General features: G+C 38.4%; 1 protein-coding gene across 1 annotated transcript in view; it reads left to right on the top strand.

Moving 5' to 3' along the window:
* Positions 1-17769: 17769 nt before the first annotated feature.
* EMCN (endomucin) overlaps positions 17770-20621 on the top strand; it is a 97890-nt gene continuing 95038 nt past the window's right edge. Inside the window, exon 1 of the mRNA XM_012738392.3 lies at positions 17770-18032. Within this exon, the coding sequence (XP_012593846.1) occupies positions 17963-18032 (70 nt within the window). The 5' untranslated portion in view covers positions 17770-17962. The remainder of the gene's footprint in view (positions 18033-20621) is intronic.

Consider the following 20621-nt stretch of genomic DNA (forward strand, 5'->3'; position numbering starts at 1 on the left):
TGATCCATGTATAATACAGTTCTACCCAACAGAATGAACAGAACGGCAAACCATACATCATTTCTATCAATCAACATGAACGATCTGAATGCCCCACTCCAGAGGTATAGGCTGACAGAGTGGATGAAGAAACACAACCTAACGATCTGCCCTCTCCAAGAAATACATCTAACCCACAAGAACTCATACAGACTCAAGGTGAAGAGAAGGAAAAAGTATATTCCATACAAACAGAAGCCAAAAGAAAGCATGTGTAGCCATTCTCATATCATATAAAATTAACTTTAAATCTATAATAGTAAAGAAAGACAAAGATGGTAATTATATAATAATAAAGGGAGCAATTCAACAAGAAGACAACAATTCTAAATATTTATGCACCTAACATAGGAGCACCCAGATTCATAAAGCAAATTCTACCAGATCTAAGCAAAGAGATAAACAGCAGCATCATAATTGCTAGGGACTTCAACATGCCACTGACAGAGCAGGACAGATCATTCAAGCAGAAAATAATTAAAGACACACTGGACTTAAACAGGACTCTAGAACAAATGGGCCTAACAGACATTTGCAGAACATTTTACCAAAACACTACCAAATATACCTTCATCTTATCAGCACATGGAACATTCTGCACGATTGATCATACCTTAGGCCACAAAACATGTCTCAACAAATTTGAAAAAATAGAAATCATACCATGTATCCTCTAAGACCACAGTAGAATAAAACTAGAAATCAACTCCAAGAGAAACACTCAATTCTACACAAAGTCATGGAAATTAAACAACCTGCTGCTGAATGATTATTGGGTCAATACTGAAATTAAAATGTAAATCAAAAGATTCCTTGAGCTGAATGACAAACAGGACACAATCTATCAAAATCTATGGGATTCAGCAAGTAATCCTAAAGGGAATATCCATAGCCTTAAACACCTACATCAGAAATACCGAAAGATCACCAATTAACAATCTAATGACACATCTCAAGGAACTAGGAAAACAAGAGCAAATCAAAACCAAAGCCAGCAGAAGAAAAGAAATAACTACAGTCAGAGGAGAACTAAATGAAATAGAAAACAAAACAAAACAAAAACACAAAATATCAATGAAACGAAAAGTTTGTACTTTAAAAGGATAAATAAAATCTGTAGACCTGTTGCTAGGTTAACCAGGAATAGAAGAAGGAGGACCCAAATAAGCTCAATCAGAAAGGAAAAAAGAAATATTACAAGTGATACCACAGAAATACAAGATATTATTTGTGAATACTATCAAAATCTCTATGTACATAAACTCAAAAACATAGAGGAAATGGATAAATTCCTGGAAACACACAATTTCCTAAGACTCAATCAAGACAAAACAGAACTCCTGAACAGATCAATAATGAGCAGAATGAGCAGTGAGATTAAAGAAGCAATAAGAATATCTTCCCAAAAATTATTTTCTGAGCTGTGCAGAAGTTTTTTAATTTAATCAAGCCCTATTTATTTATTTTTACTGTTCCTATGATTGCCATTGGGGTCCTTTTCATAAACTCTTTGCTTAGGCTGATATCTAGAAGAGTTTTTCCTATATGTTCTTCTAGAATTCTTATGGTTTCATGCATTTCATACATTTAAATCTTTATTCATCTCGAATTAATTTTTGTGAGTGGTCAGAGATATGGATCCTGTTTCATTTTTCTGCCTGTGGCTATCCAATTTTCCCAGCACCCTTTATTGAATAGACCTTCTTTTTCCCAGTGTGTATTGTTGTCTGCTTCATCAAAGATCAGTTGGCTGCATGAAGATGGTTTTATGTCTGGATTCTTTGTTTGGTTCCATCAGTCTATGTCTCAATTTTTGTACAAATACCATGCTGTTTTGATTACTATAGCCTTATAGTATATTTTAAATTCTGGTACTGTGATGCCTCCAGATTTGCTTTCTTTGTATAAGATTGTTTTGGCTATTTGGGCTTTTTTCTGGTTCTAGAAGAAGTGTAGAATTAGATCTGTGAAATATGATATTGGTACTTTGGTGGGGATTGCATGAATCTGTAAATCACTTTGGGTGGTATGGTCATTTAACAATGTTGATTCTATCTATCCATGGGTATGATATGTTTTTCCCTATCTTTGTGTTATCTGAAAATTCTTTCTTCACTGTTTTGGAGTTGTCTTTGTAGAGATCTTTCACTTTCTTGCTTAAGTATATTCCTAGGTATTTTATTTTATTTGTGGTTCTTGTAAATAGTATTGACTCTTTGATTTGACTCTCAGGTTGACTGTTATTTGTGTATAGAAATACTACTGATTGTGTATGTTAATTTTGTAACCTGAGAATTTGCTTAATCTATTTATCAATTCCAGTAGTTTCTTGGTGGAGTTCTGGGGTTTTCTAGAGGGAAGGAAAACTCAGTGGAAATCACACAGAGGAGTGGGGGCAGGAGAGGATGGGTGAAATCCTACCTAATGGGTACAATGAACACTATCTGGGTGATAGGCACACTTATTGCCCTGACTCAATCATTACAAAAGTGATCCAGGTGACCAAAAACATTTATACCCCCATAATATTTTGACATTAAAAAAAGAAACCTAATTATCACTTTTCCAGGAAAGCCCTGACATACCTTCTTAACTCGGTAAAAATCTTCCACTTACACAAATTATAATAAATCAAATTCTCAAATGGTATTTTCTAATAGTAAATAGATGTTGAAAATGACATTTTCTATGCGTATTTAATCAACGTCTGCTCTCAGCTACAAGCCGACCAATCTTCTCATGAAGACTGTCAGCTTCATGAGAGAAATTATGCTGGTGCTCACCATTTTGCCCCTAGGACAGTTCCATTTTGTGCCTTGGACAGTATTGAACAAGTAATAGGCATTCAATTAGTATGCATTGGATAAACAAATGAATTAATCAATTGGGTATATTTCTTGGGAGCTTATTGCCTTTTAAAGATTTAGATATGACTGAAAACTTCAAAATATGGGTGACTTTAATGCCCTCCTTATCATACCTTTGAATTTAACATATCAGTTAAAAGCTGAGATCCAAAGTCAGGTTGTCTGGGATTCTAATCTGGCTTTTCCACCTAATATATGTGTGATCTCTGCAAATTGCTTAATGGTAACCTCTCTAAGCCTCGATTTCTGATAAACAGAGATGATAATGATACCGAGGCATGCAATTCTTGTGATGATTATATGAATACATACAAGTCAGGGGCTTAGTACAGCCTGCCACATGGAGAGTGGTCATTAAATGGTAGCTGCTGTAATTAGTGACCTTATTTCCACATGCTTTCCTCCTTTTCCACTCACGGATCTTTGCAGACTATTTAGATTTCCTCTCCATAGTAGCTTGGTGGAAAAAGTCTTCTGCACCTTTTACAAGCAATCTGGTCCCCCCAAACTTATTCTGGTTTTTGTAGTTTTACTAAAGATGTGTGTTTTCACAGAGAATTAACTAGAGCCCAAGATAGCCTCCCTACTCATTGGCCTCAGCCTCACTGCCCTCTTCATAGGACCACCAAGTCCCAGACTTGACCCATGCATCTGTCCCATGCACAGACCCTGTGGCTCTGAGTTTCCCTCCAGCTGCTTCCCTAACGAGGAACAGCCTTGTTAGTTTCATCTGTCTGACCCCGCCCCCCAAGAATTGTGGGGGAAAAACAATGTTTCTTTCTCACACCTTCTGAAACTCTTCCTACTGCATAGAATACTTCTCTGAAATCTCTTGGCCCTTAAAATAAAGTTCAAGGCAGGATTTTGTACCACCTGGCCACTGCCCCCTTTCTGATCTCCTATTGTGTTATTTCCCTCTTGCACATTTTTCTGTAACCACAATAACCTATTTTCATCTGCCTTGAATGCAATGAGATTTTTCATTTCAGGGCCTTAACAATTTCCTAAATATCTCCCTTTGCCTCTCTAAGGCTCACTCATCCTTTGCATTTAGATTTCACATCTATCCCTTGGAGAATTCTCAATTACTAGAATTGAGCTCCCTTGTTAGATAGCTTCATTGAATAATATATATTTCTATTGTAAATCTTATCACAACTATAATTAAATAATAATTCCAATTATTAAAGCTTATAACCATATTTCTATGTTTTAATTAAATAAATAAGCATTGTTAATTAAATAAAAATAATTAAGATATGTTTTCACATCATAAAACATCTTGAGGGCAAGTACTATGTCTGCCCTGTTCTTTGTTTTATACTTAGTCCTTGGATGAGTGACTGGCTCATAATAGCTATTCAACAGATATTGGCTGAATCAATGACAGTTTAATCTTTATATACTCTTGCTTTTTGTTTGACTCCAGTTTTTCTTAGAACTCCCAAATTCTCCACAAGTCTGAATTTTATCTAACTCTTAAGCCCTGAGTTTCTCTTGTAAAGCTGAACTGGAATCCATTGGTATTATAGTCCTCCTCTTGCCTCTCAGAGTGCTGGGCTGGGGACTGGGCATAGGGTGCGACCAGAAAAGCCGAGTCAAGGACAAAGTACAGAACCTGACATTGACCTGCCAGGCTTCTGAGACTTTAGTGTGAGTACTGGACTAAATGAGGATTTCTCGCATTTCTCTTAGGATGAAAGAGTCCAGCTGAGTGACTTCTCTTTGTCTTAAAGACTGACTACAGAAAAAAAAAAAAAAATCCAGTCATTGGTTTTGCAGATTTAGTTATATGATCTATTCATCTGATCAAGGGGTCTCTTTTTTGTGGTTTTCCCAGAGAGAATTGAACTTTTTTTTCCTGCATGATTTTGAGTCATTTTTCTAGTCAGCATTTGTAGAGTAAATAATCAAGGACAACTGCTCAGGAATATAAGAGGAATTTGAAGGTTGTTCTCAGAACACAGAGCAGATGAACATTGTGTCGAGACATGGAGGCTTAGGAAGAGTGAGATTTCCAAGTTGATTTAGAGTCAATAAGGGGGAAGTATTATCTGGCTTTTTGTGATGACAAGAAAACCAAATGCACTGTAGAATTCTCTCACTGGGGTCCCCTATCTCCTGTGTAAATTGTGTTGCACGTGGAGAATGTCTGTTCTGTTCTCTAAAGCGTGGAAGGGCCAGGCAGGCTCTGCGTGTGTACGTGTGTGTAAGAGAGAAAGGAGACTGAGAGGCAGACACCGGGCGCAGTTTCATGCCACCCTGTGCAGTTTGGGAGACTTTTGTTCAGAGCCATCTTATTTTTAGTTGAATATTTTAGACATTTTAATATCCTCCATTTAGCTCTCCTAGGAAAAACAGGAACAAGATTTTGTAGAACCTGAGGCTTATAAAAATGTGATGGTCATTTGAAAGGAAAAGAGGTATGGTATAAAAGCAATTCTTCATTTAGAATGGGAGAAAATAAAGACCCACACATCACAAAAAATACCTTTTATAATACTGATTTGTGTATGTTTGACTCTGTAATAGTTGATCACTGCTTCACTTGACAAAGATTTTGTAAAATCATTTCTACCGGGAGAAGAGAATGATAAGGCACTGTTCTTAAGCCAGGTTGTGTTACCACATAATTTGCAGTAGGTTTCATGTAGTCGGAATGTCTATACATGTGACATATATGCTTGCCTTTTATAACACAGAGCCAAGAAATACAGGCAACATGATAAATTCTATTTCTGATTCCTATCAAAAATGAAAAAAATTACATTGCATTATATACTTGAATATGTGGCACTTTTTAAATGTTTTCCTAACAGAACAAAGGAAAGCACATGCTCTGCTTATAACATGATACATTCGATGATTAAAAGAATTTTCCACAAGTTAGCATCCAATTCCACACATTTCAAACATGTTTTGCTTCCACAGCCTACAAAATTCTGGTACCAAGAGTCGTAAAACAAACTAAAACCATAACCAGACAGCTGGCCTTGGCCGTCCACGCTCAACACAAAGCATCTCAGTGCAGTGAGTGGGAGGGGTGTTCTCAGACGCACTGGGACACTGGAACAGCTAGTCATCACTTGCTGACATGCAGAAGTGACTGTAAACCACACAAATATTAATATACACCACCAAATCCTATCTAGATTCCTCAAACCAATTTCCTCTTAGCCACACCCCAGTAATATCCATTTTTGATACTGCTCAACAGGTAAAGAGAGACAATGGAGAAAAAGACAGCAACCTAAACTGATTTCATTAAGGCATCTTCTTTTTGCAAATTCTACAACAAAAACATGACTGCATGAAGCATTGCTGACCAAGGAATGAACATATGCAAGTGAAAGACTCTGAAGCGTGAATTTCATTCGCTTTGTGGTAATTTTGTCTCTGGCCCAGATATGTCCTTGGTGAGTCTCCATCAATCTGTTTCTCCTTGCAGAATGAAGATGGGGGGAGGCCCCCAGGAGGTGGAGAGGAAGCCTGGCCTCCATCAGAATGCAGGTTCAGTATAACCTCTTAAGAGGCTGCTTGTCCTCAGCCTCATATTATATTTTCTAAATCTTTGTCTCCTGAAAAGTCAAGGGGAAAATGAATTTATATTTTGTTTCAGTAGGTGCTTCTATTTTTCATATGTTCATCATGAAGAAAATCAACAAAACGGACAGACTCCAATATTCCTTTTGGAGGGTTCATGTTGCTTTCTGTGCATGAAATGATAGCTACCTACCATAAAAAGAACATGTCTGAAAAAACATAAACCAACAAGTTTCAGTAGGCTACCCAATGACAACATCTCCCTGAGGTTTGTGTTTCTGCTCTACATGAAGTCTTTGTTCTCCAAAAGCCTCAGATCTTTGTGACCATCAAGTAAATAGCTTCATTCTATTAATGTAAGGCAACTACTCATCTCAGCCTCAGTTCAAGCTATAAACAAGTTCTCCAAAGTACATGTTTCACTGCCCTGCAGCACTGGGCTTAGCAAAATAACTGAGTATAGTTAGTGATACATTGTTTTCTTTACCAAACTCACTAGGCCAACACTTAAGTAAACAGTAGCATTCCCGTTCCCTTCTCCTCACTGACATCCCAACACTCACCAACGAGCTGGAAAGGAGTATGCCAGGCAGGGCTGCAGTCTTGGCTATTGATGGCCCCTTATTTTGGAGCAGATCTAGAATGTCCAATATGGATTGAAATATCCCCAGAAAACAGTGTTGATTCTTGTCAAGTGAAAAGGGATTGGTTGTCTTAGTTGCTAACTGGCAAATCTCAGGTTCCACATAGAGTTCACTCAGTTAACCCCAGGGAAAACAAACAAAAACAAGCATACACATTTAAAAATAACTATAGCTGTGCCTTCAAAACTTCAGCATGCATAAGAATTACCTGGGAATTTCACTCAATAACACCATGTTTTTTTTGTCCTACTCTTTGAGATTTTGACTACCTAGTCCAGACTTGAAACGTATGCTCTTTATTTATGTTAGAGACGGGGTCTCAGTCTGCTGCCCAGGCTGAAGTGCAATAGCACAATCATAGCTCATTCTAGCCTCGAACTCCTGGGCTCAAGTGATCCTCCCGCCTTAGCCTCCCAAGGTGCTGGGACTACAGGTGTGTGCCACCACACACAGCCTGCTCTTTATTTTTTAACAAGCACTCCTGGTGATTTAATGTCTGTGACTTACCACTACAGAATGGAAGCGCTGTGCTGTAGTATTTCCAAGCTCAGGCTGACGAACCAGAACTCTTCTGATGGCTGTTGCTCAGATCAGAATTAGATTTGGTTAGAGTCCAACACATTAAGCAATCTTAGTGTATAAGCCTTGAGTATTTTTTCTTTCTCATCTTTCCACATCTAAAAGTTCATTCTAGTGTCTGTTTATTTCATCTTTTTATTTCTAGTGTTGTAATCCATTTTAAAATTGTAAAATACTGAATTAAAATATTTTTCCAACATTAACATTGGATATTGGAATAAGGACTTGGTGTGAATAAATGTTGTTGTTTTAATGATTGCCTTCTAAATCATTCCCTTACAATTTTTATCTTTTCATGACTTCTTCTTCTCAATGTAGTTTAAATTGTCCTCCAAAAAGCAGGTAATCCAATGGGAGAGTATAGCCACTAAGATCAATTGTGTCTAGCCTACTGTGGAAATCCGGCATAAATCATAAAAACATCAAATCAGTTCTTGGAAATTCATAGCAACTTAGTTCAAGATCAGTATCAGCAAGGGGGTTTCTAAGCTCTCATCCTGGAAGTACAGAAGAAGAAGGTTGCAAAGAGAAGTTTCTGTATAAAGTACCTGGTTGGAATGCAAGAAGGGAGGTGCCCTTTGCTTAGGGCCACTGTGATTGCAAGAATGTTGAGCCTGTCCTTTGTCCTTCCTCACAGCGTGCAGCAAGCTTCCACGACAGGTATCTGTAGATGTTAACAAGAGCATAAAACAAAACCCATTTATCTTTAGAAATAAAAGATTTAACAAATCAGGGTTTTAATGGTATAGTGCTTAAGGAAACAAACAAACTGAAAAAATTCATCATTAGGAACATCAGAGTTTATAAAAATAGACAAGCAATATTAAAGAAAAATGTGAATATTTTCATTAAATTTCAGAAATCAAGGCTTAGTGAGCCATTCTTGCAGTTTAAAATCGTTATTTGGGGGAAAATGAAGAAAAGAAAGCGATGTGTTCGGTATAGTCCAGTAGATAATAAAATCTAGGAATTTCTTGTTGTGACAAGAGCAACGACAATAAAAATAGAGACCTTACCGTGATACCAAGGTAGGGTTTTCACAGAGGCATAAATTTGTGAGGTCATGGTGATTTAGGATCCGGCTTTCAGTTTAAAAAGCCCAGAAACTCAAATTTATCAGCTCTGGAGAATTAAAACAAACTAGTCATATTCAGAAGAGACTGGTCATATAGAAACACAAATGTTAACTTATTGATTTAAATAGAGCATAATTACTGCTAAGGCAATGGGTCAGCATGCTATTTTTCCAAGAGGAGATTTCTATGTGGGTAGCAAACATAACTGGATGAGTGTTTCAGCAACATGAAATAAAACCTGGTATAATTAAACTGATTGGACAGAATGCCTTTGTAATAGAATCGCACCTTGGTTACTATGTCTCAAACTTGACTGTTCACAAAAACATCTCAGTCAAATAAAATGGAAAAACTTCTAAAACCACTCAGAATATAACTAATTTCTTCAAGAATTAGAGGTATTTTATTCTTGTTCAATAAATCAGGATGCAAATATAATGAGATTCAAAAGGGGATTTATGAACCATTATTAAAGGCCAAATGGAATGTTTGGAATTTAAGGACTCAAAAAATCACAAAAACTAATTATGTCTTCCCATAAATCGTACTCTTTGCCACTTGAAAAGAAGAAGCCAGGTTTAATTAGCTATGAGTTTGACTCACATAAATAGAACTTATATCTTAAAGTGGTAAAAATTCTGCAAAAGTGGATTTCTGAAATATTGTGGCTGCTTTTTAAATTTGCACATACTGATATTGAGAAGGTTTGCTAGGAGTCAGGAACACTTGTAGAATCTTAAAGTGAAGGCTTTAAAAAAACATAATGATTTTTTTTTTTCACTTTTCAATTTCAGCATATTACGGTGGTACAAATGTTTAGGTTACATATGTTGCTTTTGCCCCACCTGGATCAGAGCTTCAAGCATGTCCCACCCCCACATCACACTCCACACCCATTAGGTGTGAATGTACCATCCCCTCCCCCGCTCCCCACCTGCCTGACCCCCATGAATGCTACCACTATATGTGCACACAAGTGTTGATCGGTTAGTGTCGATCTGATGGTGAGTAGATGTGGTGCTTGCTTTTCCATTCTTCTGGTACTTCACTTCAAAGAATGGGCTCCAGCTCCATCCAGGATAATATCAGAGTCTCTAGATCACCATTGCTTTTGTGGTCCAGTAGTACTCCATGGTATCCATATACTGCATTTTATTAACCCACTTGTGTATTGATGGGCACTTGGTTGTTTTCAATAATGATCTAAGTCAGTAATTATTAACCGAGGGTGACCATGAGAATCACCAGTGGATTCTTTTCCCCATGTGTTCCTGGTCCTTACCCTATACTTCTAAACAGAAATTCTACCGGTGAGGTTTAAACATATACGTTTTTGAAAAGCAAAAAAGTGGGGCAAAAAAGCTCAAAGGGGCAAAACTGCCAGGGTTACAGTGCCAGGCCAGTCCAGGATTATCACAACTCGAAACCTCATAAGGCAGGAAATTTGGATTCTATGGTTGGAAATGTGGTCAGATGCAACAGTCATCGGCTTGCGAAGCCATCACTATGTCATTTCCTCTGTCCAAAGGCCGGCTTTGAAAGGAGGAGTCCCAGCTTTGTTGTTCATCCAAGCTATTTTTATGTTTGGTTATATATACGGGGTGGGAAAATACTAGGCAGTGCTAGTTTAATGAAGTTGAAAACATGTGTAGCAATTCTATTTGGTGATGACATGAAAATAGTTTATTTTGAGAAGCTTGGTAGAGAAACTATTAGCGTTTTGCTAAAATTTTTTGCATTCTAGGAAGGTAGGAAATTTGATAATGGCCATGTTCTTAATTGTTAACACTCGGCTCCTAAAACTATTTGTATTACTTTATGAAACATTTTCTTAATTTTCAGAAAACTTAAAAAAACTGCATCTTATTTTTACATAGGCATTAATAGATTTTAGAATCCTTTTATTCAAATCATCTCCTTCATTTGTTGCAATAATACTATGAACTCAATAGTCTCAATAGTCTCAGAACAAAGAACTGACATTCCCATTTTAGAGGCGAGTAAACTAAGACCCAGAGAAAAAGTTATTTCCATTCTAGTGTCATGTAACAAAGAGGACTGGGCCACCATGAAGCATGCCAACTACTTCAGGTAATTTACATGTATGGCTCTCATGCATTTTTCTGACAGCCCTGTAAGAAAAGTATTTTTTCCTCCATTTTAAAGAAGAGAAATTAAGGATTAGAGAGTTTCATTAACTTGTCCTCAGTCACATAAAGAAAATGGCATTTGCTCTGAAAGACATCACGTTCTTATGATATGCTAACTTCTCTCAGTAAAATGAGGACATCTATATGATCCATAAGGACCAACCTGACCCTCTCTCCTCTGCTTCTACCTCCTGGTCCACTGTTAGCCTACACTGGGGATAGAACCCAGGGAAGTTCCTGGGATGCCAGGCTGGCCCAGGAACTGAGACAGGGCTGGGAGAATCTGAACCCGTGGGGAACCTGAGAATGAAGCCTGGCTGTGAAACAGAAGTCAAGAGCCAAAAAGTGATCAGTGGGCCTTCAAATGTGTTTTATTGCTGGAGGCAAAGAGGAACGGGTGATGGGGAAGGGGAGGGGGCGTGAGAAGAGAAGTCAATATAAGATCTTCCCAAAAGGTTAAGATGAGAAGGTTAGCTGAGAAGTTAATATATGTGATATAAAAGATTAATTATTTTTTGCCAGGCAGTATGCTAAACTCTGGAGATAAATTACCAAGACAAAGTTCTGCCATTGAGAAGTTTACTGTCTATTGTCAGAGGCTGATGATGTCTGAAAAGGGTCACCAATTCAGTCTCAATTTCCATCCAATGAAGATTTTCAAGGGAATGTAATAGGATCCTCTACTGGTCAGGCTAGGCTATGCTATACTTCAATAACAAACTTGAAATCTCAGTGACTCAATACAATAAATGTGTATGTGCTACTCGTGCAAATTTAGAGCAGATCTAAATCTGGTGTTGGGGTTGGTGTCTGCTCCACGCAGTCACTCAGGGACTTTTCTGCTCCCTCAGGAATACATGATATCAAAGGTCAGCATGTAAGAGAAATAGAAAACATGAAGAATCCTTATCAGTTCTTCTATGGATGTTCCTTGAACTGACACACGTCGCTCCTGCTTAAAGACTGTCCAGAACTAGTCACATGGACCTGCCCGATGCAGGGAACTGGACATTCAGTAAGCAGCAGACGACTTGGTTACAGATCTGAGCCAGTTTTGACAAGAGTCAAGGGTGGAGGGTGCAGAACATTATCATCTGGGAAGTCTCTCCACGGCTTAGCAGAGTGCTAACCTCAGATCCAGCACCCAAAGGCAACACCAGACTAAACTGTCAGTGGGCAGAGCCCATTCTGAAGGGCACAGGCTGGGCTAAACATCAAAATGTTGGAAGACGGTGACAAAAGAAGATTGGTAATGAAATATAGATGAAGAGCAAGAAGGAATTTCTTAATCCCTGAGGATTATCCCAAGAGCCACTCGAAAGTTAACTCTTTCACTAAGATATGTGTAGGGATGGGGTGTTAGGAGGAATGAACCAGGGCAGACGCCCCATTTCTAACTGTGAGTTTACATGTTTCTACGACTACCAGAAAGCTGTGCCTGCAGTTGGCACTTTTTGTTTGGGATAAAAGAAAAAACAAAATTTTTTCTAGAGAATTAACTTTAACCTCCATTGCTCTCAAAGTTAGGAAGGGAGAAGCAAATAAATCACCTCAACATGCTTTCAAACTGGTTCAGATCTGGTTCTGGGAAAGTTTCCTTTGATTGTTGCAAAATGGCCACAGAGACGGACAATGCAAAAGGGAATTTGGGGAACTAACAAGAACTAAAATCGGAGAACAAAAGGATTGTATAAAACACAACTGCAGATAAATTAGTAAATCTGGACGCAGCACACACAGCGAGAAGTGAACCATGTTGAGGTGGCGCTCACATAAATGTCACATGCCTTGAATCAACATACCTGTAAAATCCCTGGCATGTACTCGACTCTCAGTAACTTTTCATAGGCATCGTTTGACATAAGAAAAGAATATTTCTTATGCTATTTATGGCAAATCAGTAATGAGACATCTGAGCAAAAATCTTGGGCTTGAGGTTTATGGCTGGTGACAGCTGAGCTAAGTAGAAAGTTGAGCAGAAACTGTGGAAGAACTTTACACTTGCCTGTTTATTCTGAGTTCATTTACATGTTCCAGAATTCCAAGGAAGCAACCATCCCAGTGCATCATTAAATATAATTAAAATTTGATTGTGGATACATATACTAGGAATTCTAAAGTTCTTGGAGAAGTCTCATTTTTTCCTTTTAATAATGTGATCTACATAATTAATGGAAAAAAACTCTGCAGCTCAGCTTTGTACAGGAAGAGTCAATTTATGGTGGTGATTTCCAGAGATTCTTAGGGCAGATAAGGATGAAGGAATGGTGATTGGACGTTTTAACAAGGAGAGTTGTCCGATAGGAGAACGGCTGCCTCCCTGACCCAATAATGAGCTTCCGTCATTTCAACTATTACTAATAACACGGAGATTCACTCAGTATTTGCCAGGGTTACTCCCGTGTCATGTAAGAATTTGGACTAAATTAACTTTTTGCATATCTCATCTCTGAGCTACTGTGCTTTTATGACTCCTCTGTATCCATGGCCTTGTCTGTCAAGAGAGTTATTCAAGGTTAAGCAGTCGGTGTGAGGTGAGAGAACCATCTTTACATGTTGAGGAGTAAAATTGGGATGGATAGTTGAGGCATTTGAAAGATAAGTTCTTTGGAAGCTTCAAGAATCAGCTTGCCATGACACTTTCCTTTCATGTGAGCAATAATGAAACAGCACTGGCCTGTGGCCACTGGGAGTTGATTAATAGAAATGTGACAGGTGAGGAAGATATTTATTGTATTGCCATAAGTTTGGCCAAATATCTGGGCCCTCCCACTGTTGATGTCCATTTCCATTATCTATTTTGGCTCTGAAGGAGGGGGACTTGGTATCTCTACTACCATGGCCTCTAAATATTTACTTAATTTCAGCTCTGTTCCTAATACATCCAAGAGACCATTCAATTTCCATTTCACATAGGCAGGTGACAGAAATAAGCTGTTTGGTTCTATCTCTACTGAAGAAAGGACCCGATACGGAACGTTCCCTACAGTGGGGCACGGAGCACGTTTCTCATACTAAGAGTGGGAACCTGTAAAATCAGTTCTCAACAATATGTTGGGACTCTCATCATCTTATTATTTCTTAAGAAACTGTTAATAATTCTGGAATAAGATTGTTTGTATAAAATCCTAACAACCTGAAAACACGCCAGTAAAATAAGGCAATTCTTTTTTAGCCTAAAGATTCTAGAAGTTGAAGGTTAGTTTGTTTACTATGCACTTTTAGAAGATTTTTCTGAAATATTACTTAATCCTCTAAACAACATTGCAAAGTGGACAGGGTGGTTACCCCATTTTTCCATGGGGAAACTGAGGCATAGAGAGGGAAAATAGCTCAGTCAAGTCTCACAGTCGAAGGGAAAGAGTCAGGATTTGAATTCAGACCACACGCTGTGTGCCAGGTCATGAGATCACTGCTTGGCTTTCCTATCATTTTAGATGATTGTATTCACAGCGAAGAGCTGACAGAGAGGAATAAGGCAAGTATGGAAAGGAAGTTGAATCTGCGGGCTTAATCATGGTGCCACCTGAATAAATCTCAGTGCCACACAAATCAACATGAACCGTTTGCTTTGGAGCCTTTCATTGTACAGTTTCTTCCATGTCAAAAGTGTCAATGACAAACCTTGACATATGCTTGGAAGGAATCCTGAAATTGCTCTTGCATGACCTCACGGCAGCTTATCTTTTCTTTAAGCGAGGAATTCAGAAGACAAATTGTGGGAAAAAAAAAAAAACACAAAAGCAAAGACATGTGCTTTAGTTCTCTTCATATATTCTCTTTTATTAAAGTGCTTTTAAATTACACACTTCCAATAATGAAAGCATTCAAGAAGATTGGAATAGAAATTGTTTAATAATATTAGCACATGTGTAAATATACATTCAAATATTAAGTTAAACAAAAGGTATCAGGTCAAACAAAATTTTTCTTTTTTCTTTTTGGTTAAAAGACAGAAACAATATGTGTTTACCCTGGATAACCTTTTTAAGGAAAATATACAAATAAAAGGTAAAAACCACCCATATTTCACTATCACGAGATAAGCACTGCTAACATTTTCTATTTCTTTCTCTCTCTCTGTGTATGTGTGTGTTTATGGACACATTTATAGATGTATATTCACATAAATACATCACACATGCAACAAAATATCATCTTTCCACATCTACAATATGTCTTTCCATATCTACAAAAAATTATCTTGATAGTATTTTGGGACAGAATAATATTCCATTTTATTCCTCAATAATTAATATTTTGATAAATTTTTGTAATAATGCAAACTTCAGTGAACATCTTCACTTTTAGAATAAATTCCTAAACACATAAATGCAAGTTCAAAGCTTATGGTTCTGTAAGAGTTTGATGTATGTTGCCAAATCACACACCAGAAAGGTCATAACACAAGAATAAGATGGTAACTTGCTCTCAACATTCATCAACAATGGGTATTGTCAGAAAATATATCTAATTATATTTGAAAGACAAAATACATTGTCTCAATATTTGACTACCTAATTTCTTTGATTTCCAGTGAGATGAATATATTTTATGTATTTTGTTGGCCTTCCATTTCCTTTTTCTTTATTTTACCTGTTTTTTAGTTGTAGAGTTAGTTTTCTAGATCAGACAACATTTTCAAGATAAAATATGTCCATTAAAAATTTGTACAAAATTTTTATTTGCCTTTTAATCTTATGTTGTGTTGGGCCAAAAATCAGTTTTTATGTAAGCAAATGGATCAAGTCTTTCTTTTATGTGCTTTGTTTGTGTTGTCATGCATAAAATGTCTTCTTCACCCGACTGGATAAGTCAAAAATTCATATTATTTTTGAATTTGAGTTTCATCTCAGAACCAATGCAGCGCAGACAGCTGAAAATATCAGCACAGTGTTTGGGAGGGATGTAGCTAATGAATGCACAGTATCTCCATGACTTGAGAAGTTCCTTTTTGCTGATTTTAATCTTGAAAATGAGCCATGTGGGCAACCTGACACCAAGCTGGATAATGATGATCTGAAAGCAGTAGTGGAAGCGAATCCATCTCAACCTATGTATGTACACCCTACTCATCAAGTCTTGTATATGTTAAACCTGCCTATATCTAACCTCTCTCTCCACACACACACACACACACGTATACACACAAGCACACGTATATGCAAATATATTTATGTGCACACATATATGTGTAGATAGTGATAGATAAATTTCTGTGTCTGTACTGTTAATTCTATGCCATCGATCTGTCTATATTTTCTGACTGTTTTCATTAATTACTTTACCTTAAAAACACCTTCTGATTTAGTAAAGGCACAGCTGACCCCCATTATTTCCTTATTTCTATTCTTTTGAGTGTTTGAAGATGCATTTTTCTTAGATTTTGTTTTTCTGTCTTTTTCTTTGTTCATCTACAGGTCCTCTGTCTTAATACATTGCCTTAATACTCTACATCGCCTTAATGCTCTATTGTCAAGCATTCTTGGAGCGTGTGTCCAGTCTACTCCACGCAGACACACAGCAGTCAGAGCTGAGAAATCCGAATGCCGTTGAGTCCCCTAGAAATGAAGGTGACCAGCACATGCCGTGACCCCACGGCCACCAGCTCCGGAGTCTGAGCACAGCGAAGACCGCTGCCTGTGATCTCACGCATCCATACCCCGATTCCTTTCTGGAAAGCACATGCGACATCTATTCGCATGCATTGCAATCTTCATATGCTCCGGGATATGCCCAATAAAGCCCAGCCCCAAAGGCCATCTGTTTTAGAAAGTCAATTAGAAGCGGGTGAGATTCAGTCTTGCTTATGCACAAAGCAGAAACCTGGCACTTCTGACCCTCGGTGTAACTTTGGGTCAGACTAGCTAGTGTTTTTAGGTATCTAGAGCAGTCAACCTGCTCCAGCCCCTCTCGTAGGGAGTTTTTCTCAGCATGGTGCAGCCATGAAACGTGTGCCCTCCTAGCAAACAGGCGAAGGTGTAATTTCTGAATAGTTTTCTTGGTGGGCAGATGAATCCACACTGGTCCATCGATGCTGTTGTCTAGCAGGCCTCGTTCCTAAAGACACATAAAAGGACGGTTGGCTCAAATTAGATGTGAAGCATGTGGCTGCGGAAAAGTATCAAGTTATTGGCGCATACAAGGGTTGTATCCAGGGTTGTGGGAATGTTATCACCATGTTTTAATCAATCACCACTGACATCTAAGTGACTCCTGAGGTATAGATTATCCTGCCTGGTTGGCATTCCAATCCTAAAGAGTCCATCTCTCCCAGCCTCTCTAATCTGGCATCCCTGCCAAAGGCCATTCTGATCTATACTCTAGAGAACAGCACCCATGAGGTATTATAAGTATTTTTTCCTTCTTCTTCATCCAAGTCCATCAATAAAAACCAGGGATGAGGAATGGACATTCATTTGTCTTTGCTTCATTCTATTAGAAATATCCTGAAAAGCTTTTCTGGACATCCCTTAAGAATTACTCAAGAGCAGAGCATGATCTACTGAATAAGATTTTGCACTTAGATCCAGAAGGTAGTCTTCACTGATCTGGCTTTCAAGTTGGCAAGAGCGAAGAAAAGTTGATTCCTTTTGAATTTTGCTCTCAAATGTCACCCTCGGGCACCGAGTAGCTGTTTAATGAGGCCCCTTTATAGTCACTTTGAAACTCACTTTCAAAACAAAAGCTAGAAGGCTCTATGATCCATTCTCAAGAAGGATCTGTTTCTGTTCAAAACCCATCCTGACCTTTCTGTTAAAGAAGAACAAAATAATGTAGCAACAAAAACATAAGTGGCTGCCAAAGGAAGGGAAAAAAAAAAAAAAAAGAGTTCCTGTAAGGGGCTGAAACAATAAATCTCCTCTCTGCTGAACTCCCAGAGGGAGTGTATGAATTTCCTCCCGTTCTTTATCAGAGCCCCCAAAATAAGTAGGAATGGGCAGTGACTGTTCACATTCAGTGTACCTTTTCCCCTTGCTCGCACAGCCTGGCCGAGCTGGGAGGGAGTCGACCCTGCTTGACTCTGGAGAGAGAAGCCACTGAGACGACGACCCAAGGCCACCATGGAGCTGCTGCAAGTCACCGTTCTTTTCCTTCTTCTGTCCAGTCTCTGCAACAGTGAAAACAACACAGGTACCATTTTCTCTTATTCTTCTGGTGGTATGGATGAGAAATCACTAGTAGGGAGCTCTTAGCCTCAGTTTACTTTCAGGGACGTTCCCCTGAAACTCCGATGCAGCAGTTCCTCGGCTGAGTTGCATGTTCGGATGTTGGCTCCAGCCGTGGGGAAGGCTCCAGGGAGAGCTGGTTGCTGCCACTGAAGGGAAACAACATTCGGGGGCGCAGCAGCCTTGAAGCAAGCTTGATGGAATCACAAAAGCACTGGGAATACACAATGGGTTTTTTAGAGAACGAAAATCTGGGGCTGGAATGCTGGTTACAAAAGCACTCTTTCAAAAATATCTTTTCAGATGTAAGCCCAGAAAAACTAAGATTGTCATGAATAGGAGGAAGGGTGTAATTGGAAATATTGCATTGCAGATGCTAGTCTGTATTTGTCCGAACTTTCAGCTCTGATGCACGGAGAGGTTGAGTAAAACTGCCTAGGGAAGTGAATCTTGATATCTTGAAGGGGTGCGGTGAATGGAGGGAGGGTAATTTGCTTAAAGTTTATAGGCTTTTGCTGTAGAAATATGCACTCATCTAAACGTATACATAAGTTTTACATAACATTTCAGGAACTGGAAACCCTGCCCACTGGCTGCAGGTTAAGAAGCTCAGATAAAGAACACGTATGTATACAAGTCAGAATCTGCTTATAAAAAAAAAAAAACTAAAAAAAAAAAAAAAAAAAAAAGAACACGTATGTAGCTGTATAAGCTCTATGTTAATGACCAGTTTTGAGAAACGATTTACATTTGACTTTTAATCCTTCCTGAATGATTCAAAATAAGCACTTAGACTTGCTCAATATTTATTACGCTTCTACCCTGTACCGGCAGTGCAAAGAGTATAAAAATGAGTAAGATGTTGTCCCTGCCCACAGTGCTAAATGTACTATTGGGAGAAATAAGCATGCGATTCTAATACAAGACAGATTTAATAAGTGTGAAGCTGAAGTACAAACTGTCATAAAAGAACACATTTGGGAAAGATTGATTCGGCTGAGGGACTTTTGGGGGAAAAATCCACCCAGTTCCAATTTTCTTTTGCTCATTCTCTTTTCAAAACTTTACTGCCTACAAATTTCTAATTTGCAGTGATGATGTGGGAAAAACTTAGTCCACCCCTTCTTAAACAACATCTTATCAGTCATTTCTCAAACTTTCTTTGTACATTTAGGACAAATTCCAAGATACTTCAATATCACACACACTTGATTACCATGCACCTTTGGATTTTCTGGGGTTGAGCTGCAGCTGGTATCAAGGCCAAAATTTTAACTTAGAAGCATTATTAGAATCTGGTTTTTTAAAACAAACAATATTCATGAGGTGCCACAGAAATCCATGCACTGGCTTAGAAGTAACTCTTCAGTATGCACGGGGAAGATTGCTAGGAAGCCCAGTGCCACACAAATCACTGCTCACAAATACATGCCAGGTTAGTATAAAGTCTGCAAGAGTGGGGTAGGGTTCTTTCTGTTCCTGGTCCACAAGCATCAGTGAGTATGCTACTTTGCTGGACTGTTCAACTCTGAATGGATTGCATGTCCTTCTGAAAGTAAGGTGGAATAGGGTCAATAGGAGCAGCCTGCAAAACCTGGCCCTAGTGAAGACATGAAGGTCTAGGACAACCCAGAGATGGCCGTGCAGGTTTCTCTGCAGTGGTCGTTTTGGGAAAAAGCCAACCCCCTTTAGCTCACTGGTAATAAGCCCAACCCTTTAAGTGCCATCTTTTTAATGAACTCTTATCCCCTGTAGGATACTTTCCCATTTGAGCAAGGATAATAGTTCATAATCACTATCTCCTCCAACCTCTGACAAAAACCTAACTTGTTAACTTAAGGCCAGTATCTTAAAAAACAGGGGGTGGGGAATGGGCATTTATTGAAACCTTAAAATCTGTACCCCCATAATATGCCGAAATAAAAAAAAAAAGCCAAACCAAAACAAACAAACAACAAAAACCAAAAATCTGCTCCATTTATCTTAGTAAAAGGAAGCTCTACCTTAGGAGCATAGATTGACCGGCTGAGTAAGGCAGGGAAGGAATGAGATGAGATTTTCCCATCTCTGGGTATGATTTCTGTTGCACCTGGCTCTGGCTGTTTTGTTTTCCTTTGCAGATTGGGCACAGGAAATGAAGCATTTCCTAAGCTGATTTAGGAAGTTCTCTCGTTAACCCCCTGTACCAGAAACACATTGATTTCAGAGCTCTACGTGTTCCCCAAATGTAGGATGACTAACACGTGTCAGCAATAGCGTTGTTTGTGGAGGGGGTGGCGGGAGACATCTCATCTGCCTTAAACTCACAAGCTGTCAAACAGACAGGCTTTTTCTGCATAGTAATTTATTGCTAAATAATAATCTTTTAGAGAAATTGACTACTTCTCTTTCTTTCTTGATGTTTTTGTCAGTCTCGGATTTAAATAAATACAATATAGCCTTTTGTGCTCTTTGTGAAAATCAAGGGAATCTCTCTACATGTCAGTGAGTGACTTTTTATTACTTGGTTGGTGGTATAATATTTTACAATCTCCAGTCTGGAAAGCGGTCCATT

The sequence above is a fragment of the Microcebus murinus genome, chromosome 29 (genome assembly GCF_040939455.1).
Source record: "Microcebus murinus isolate Inina chromosome 29, M.murinus_Inina_mat1.0, whole genome shotgun sequence".
NCBI classification, from domain to species: domain Eukaryota; kingdom Metazoa; phylum Chordata; class Mammalia; order Primates; family Cheirogaleidae; genus Microcebus; species Microcebus murinus.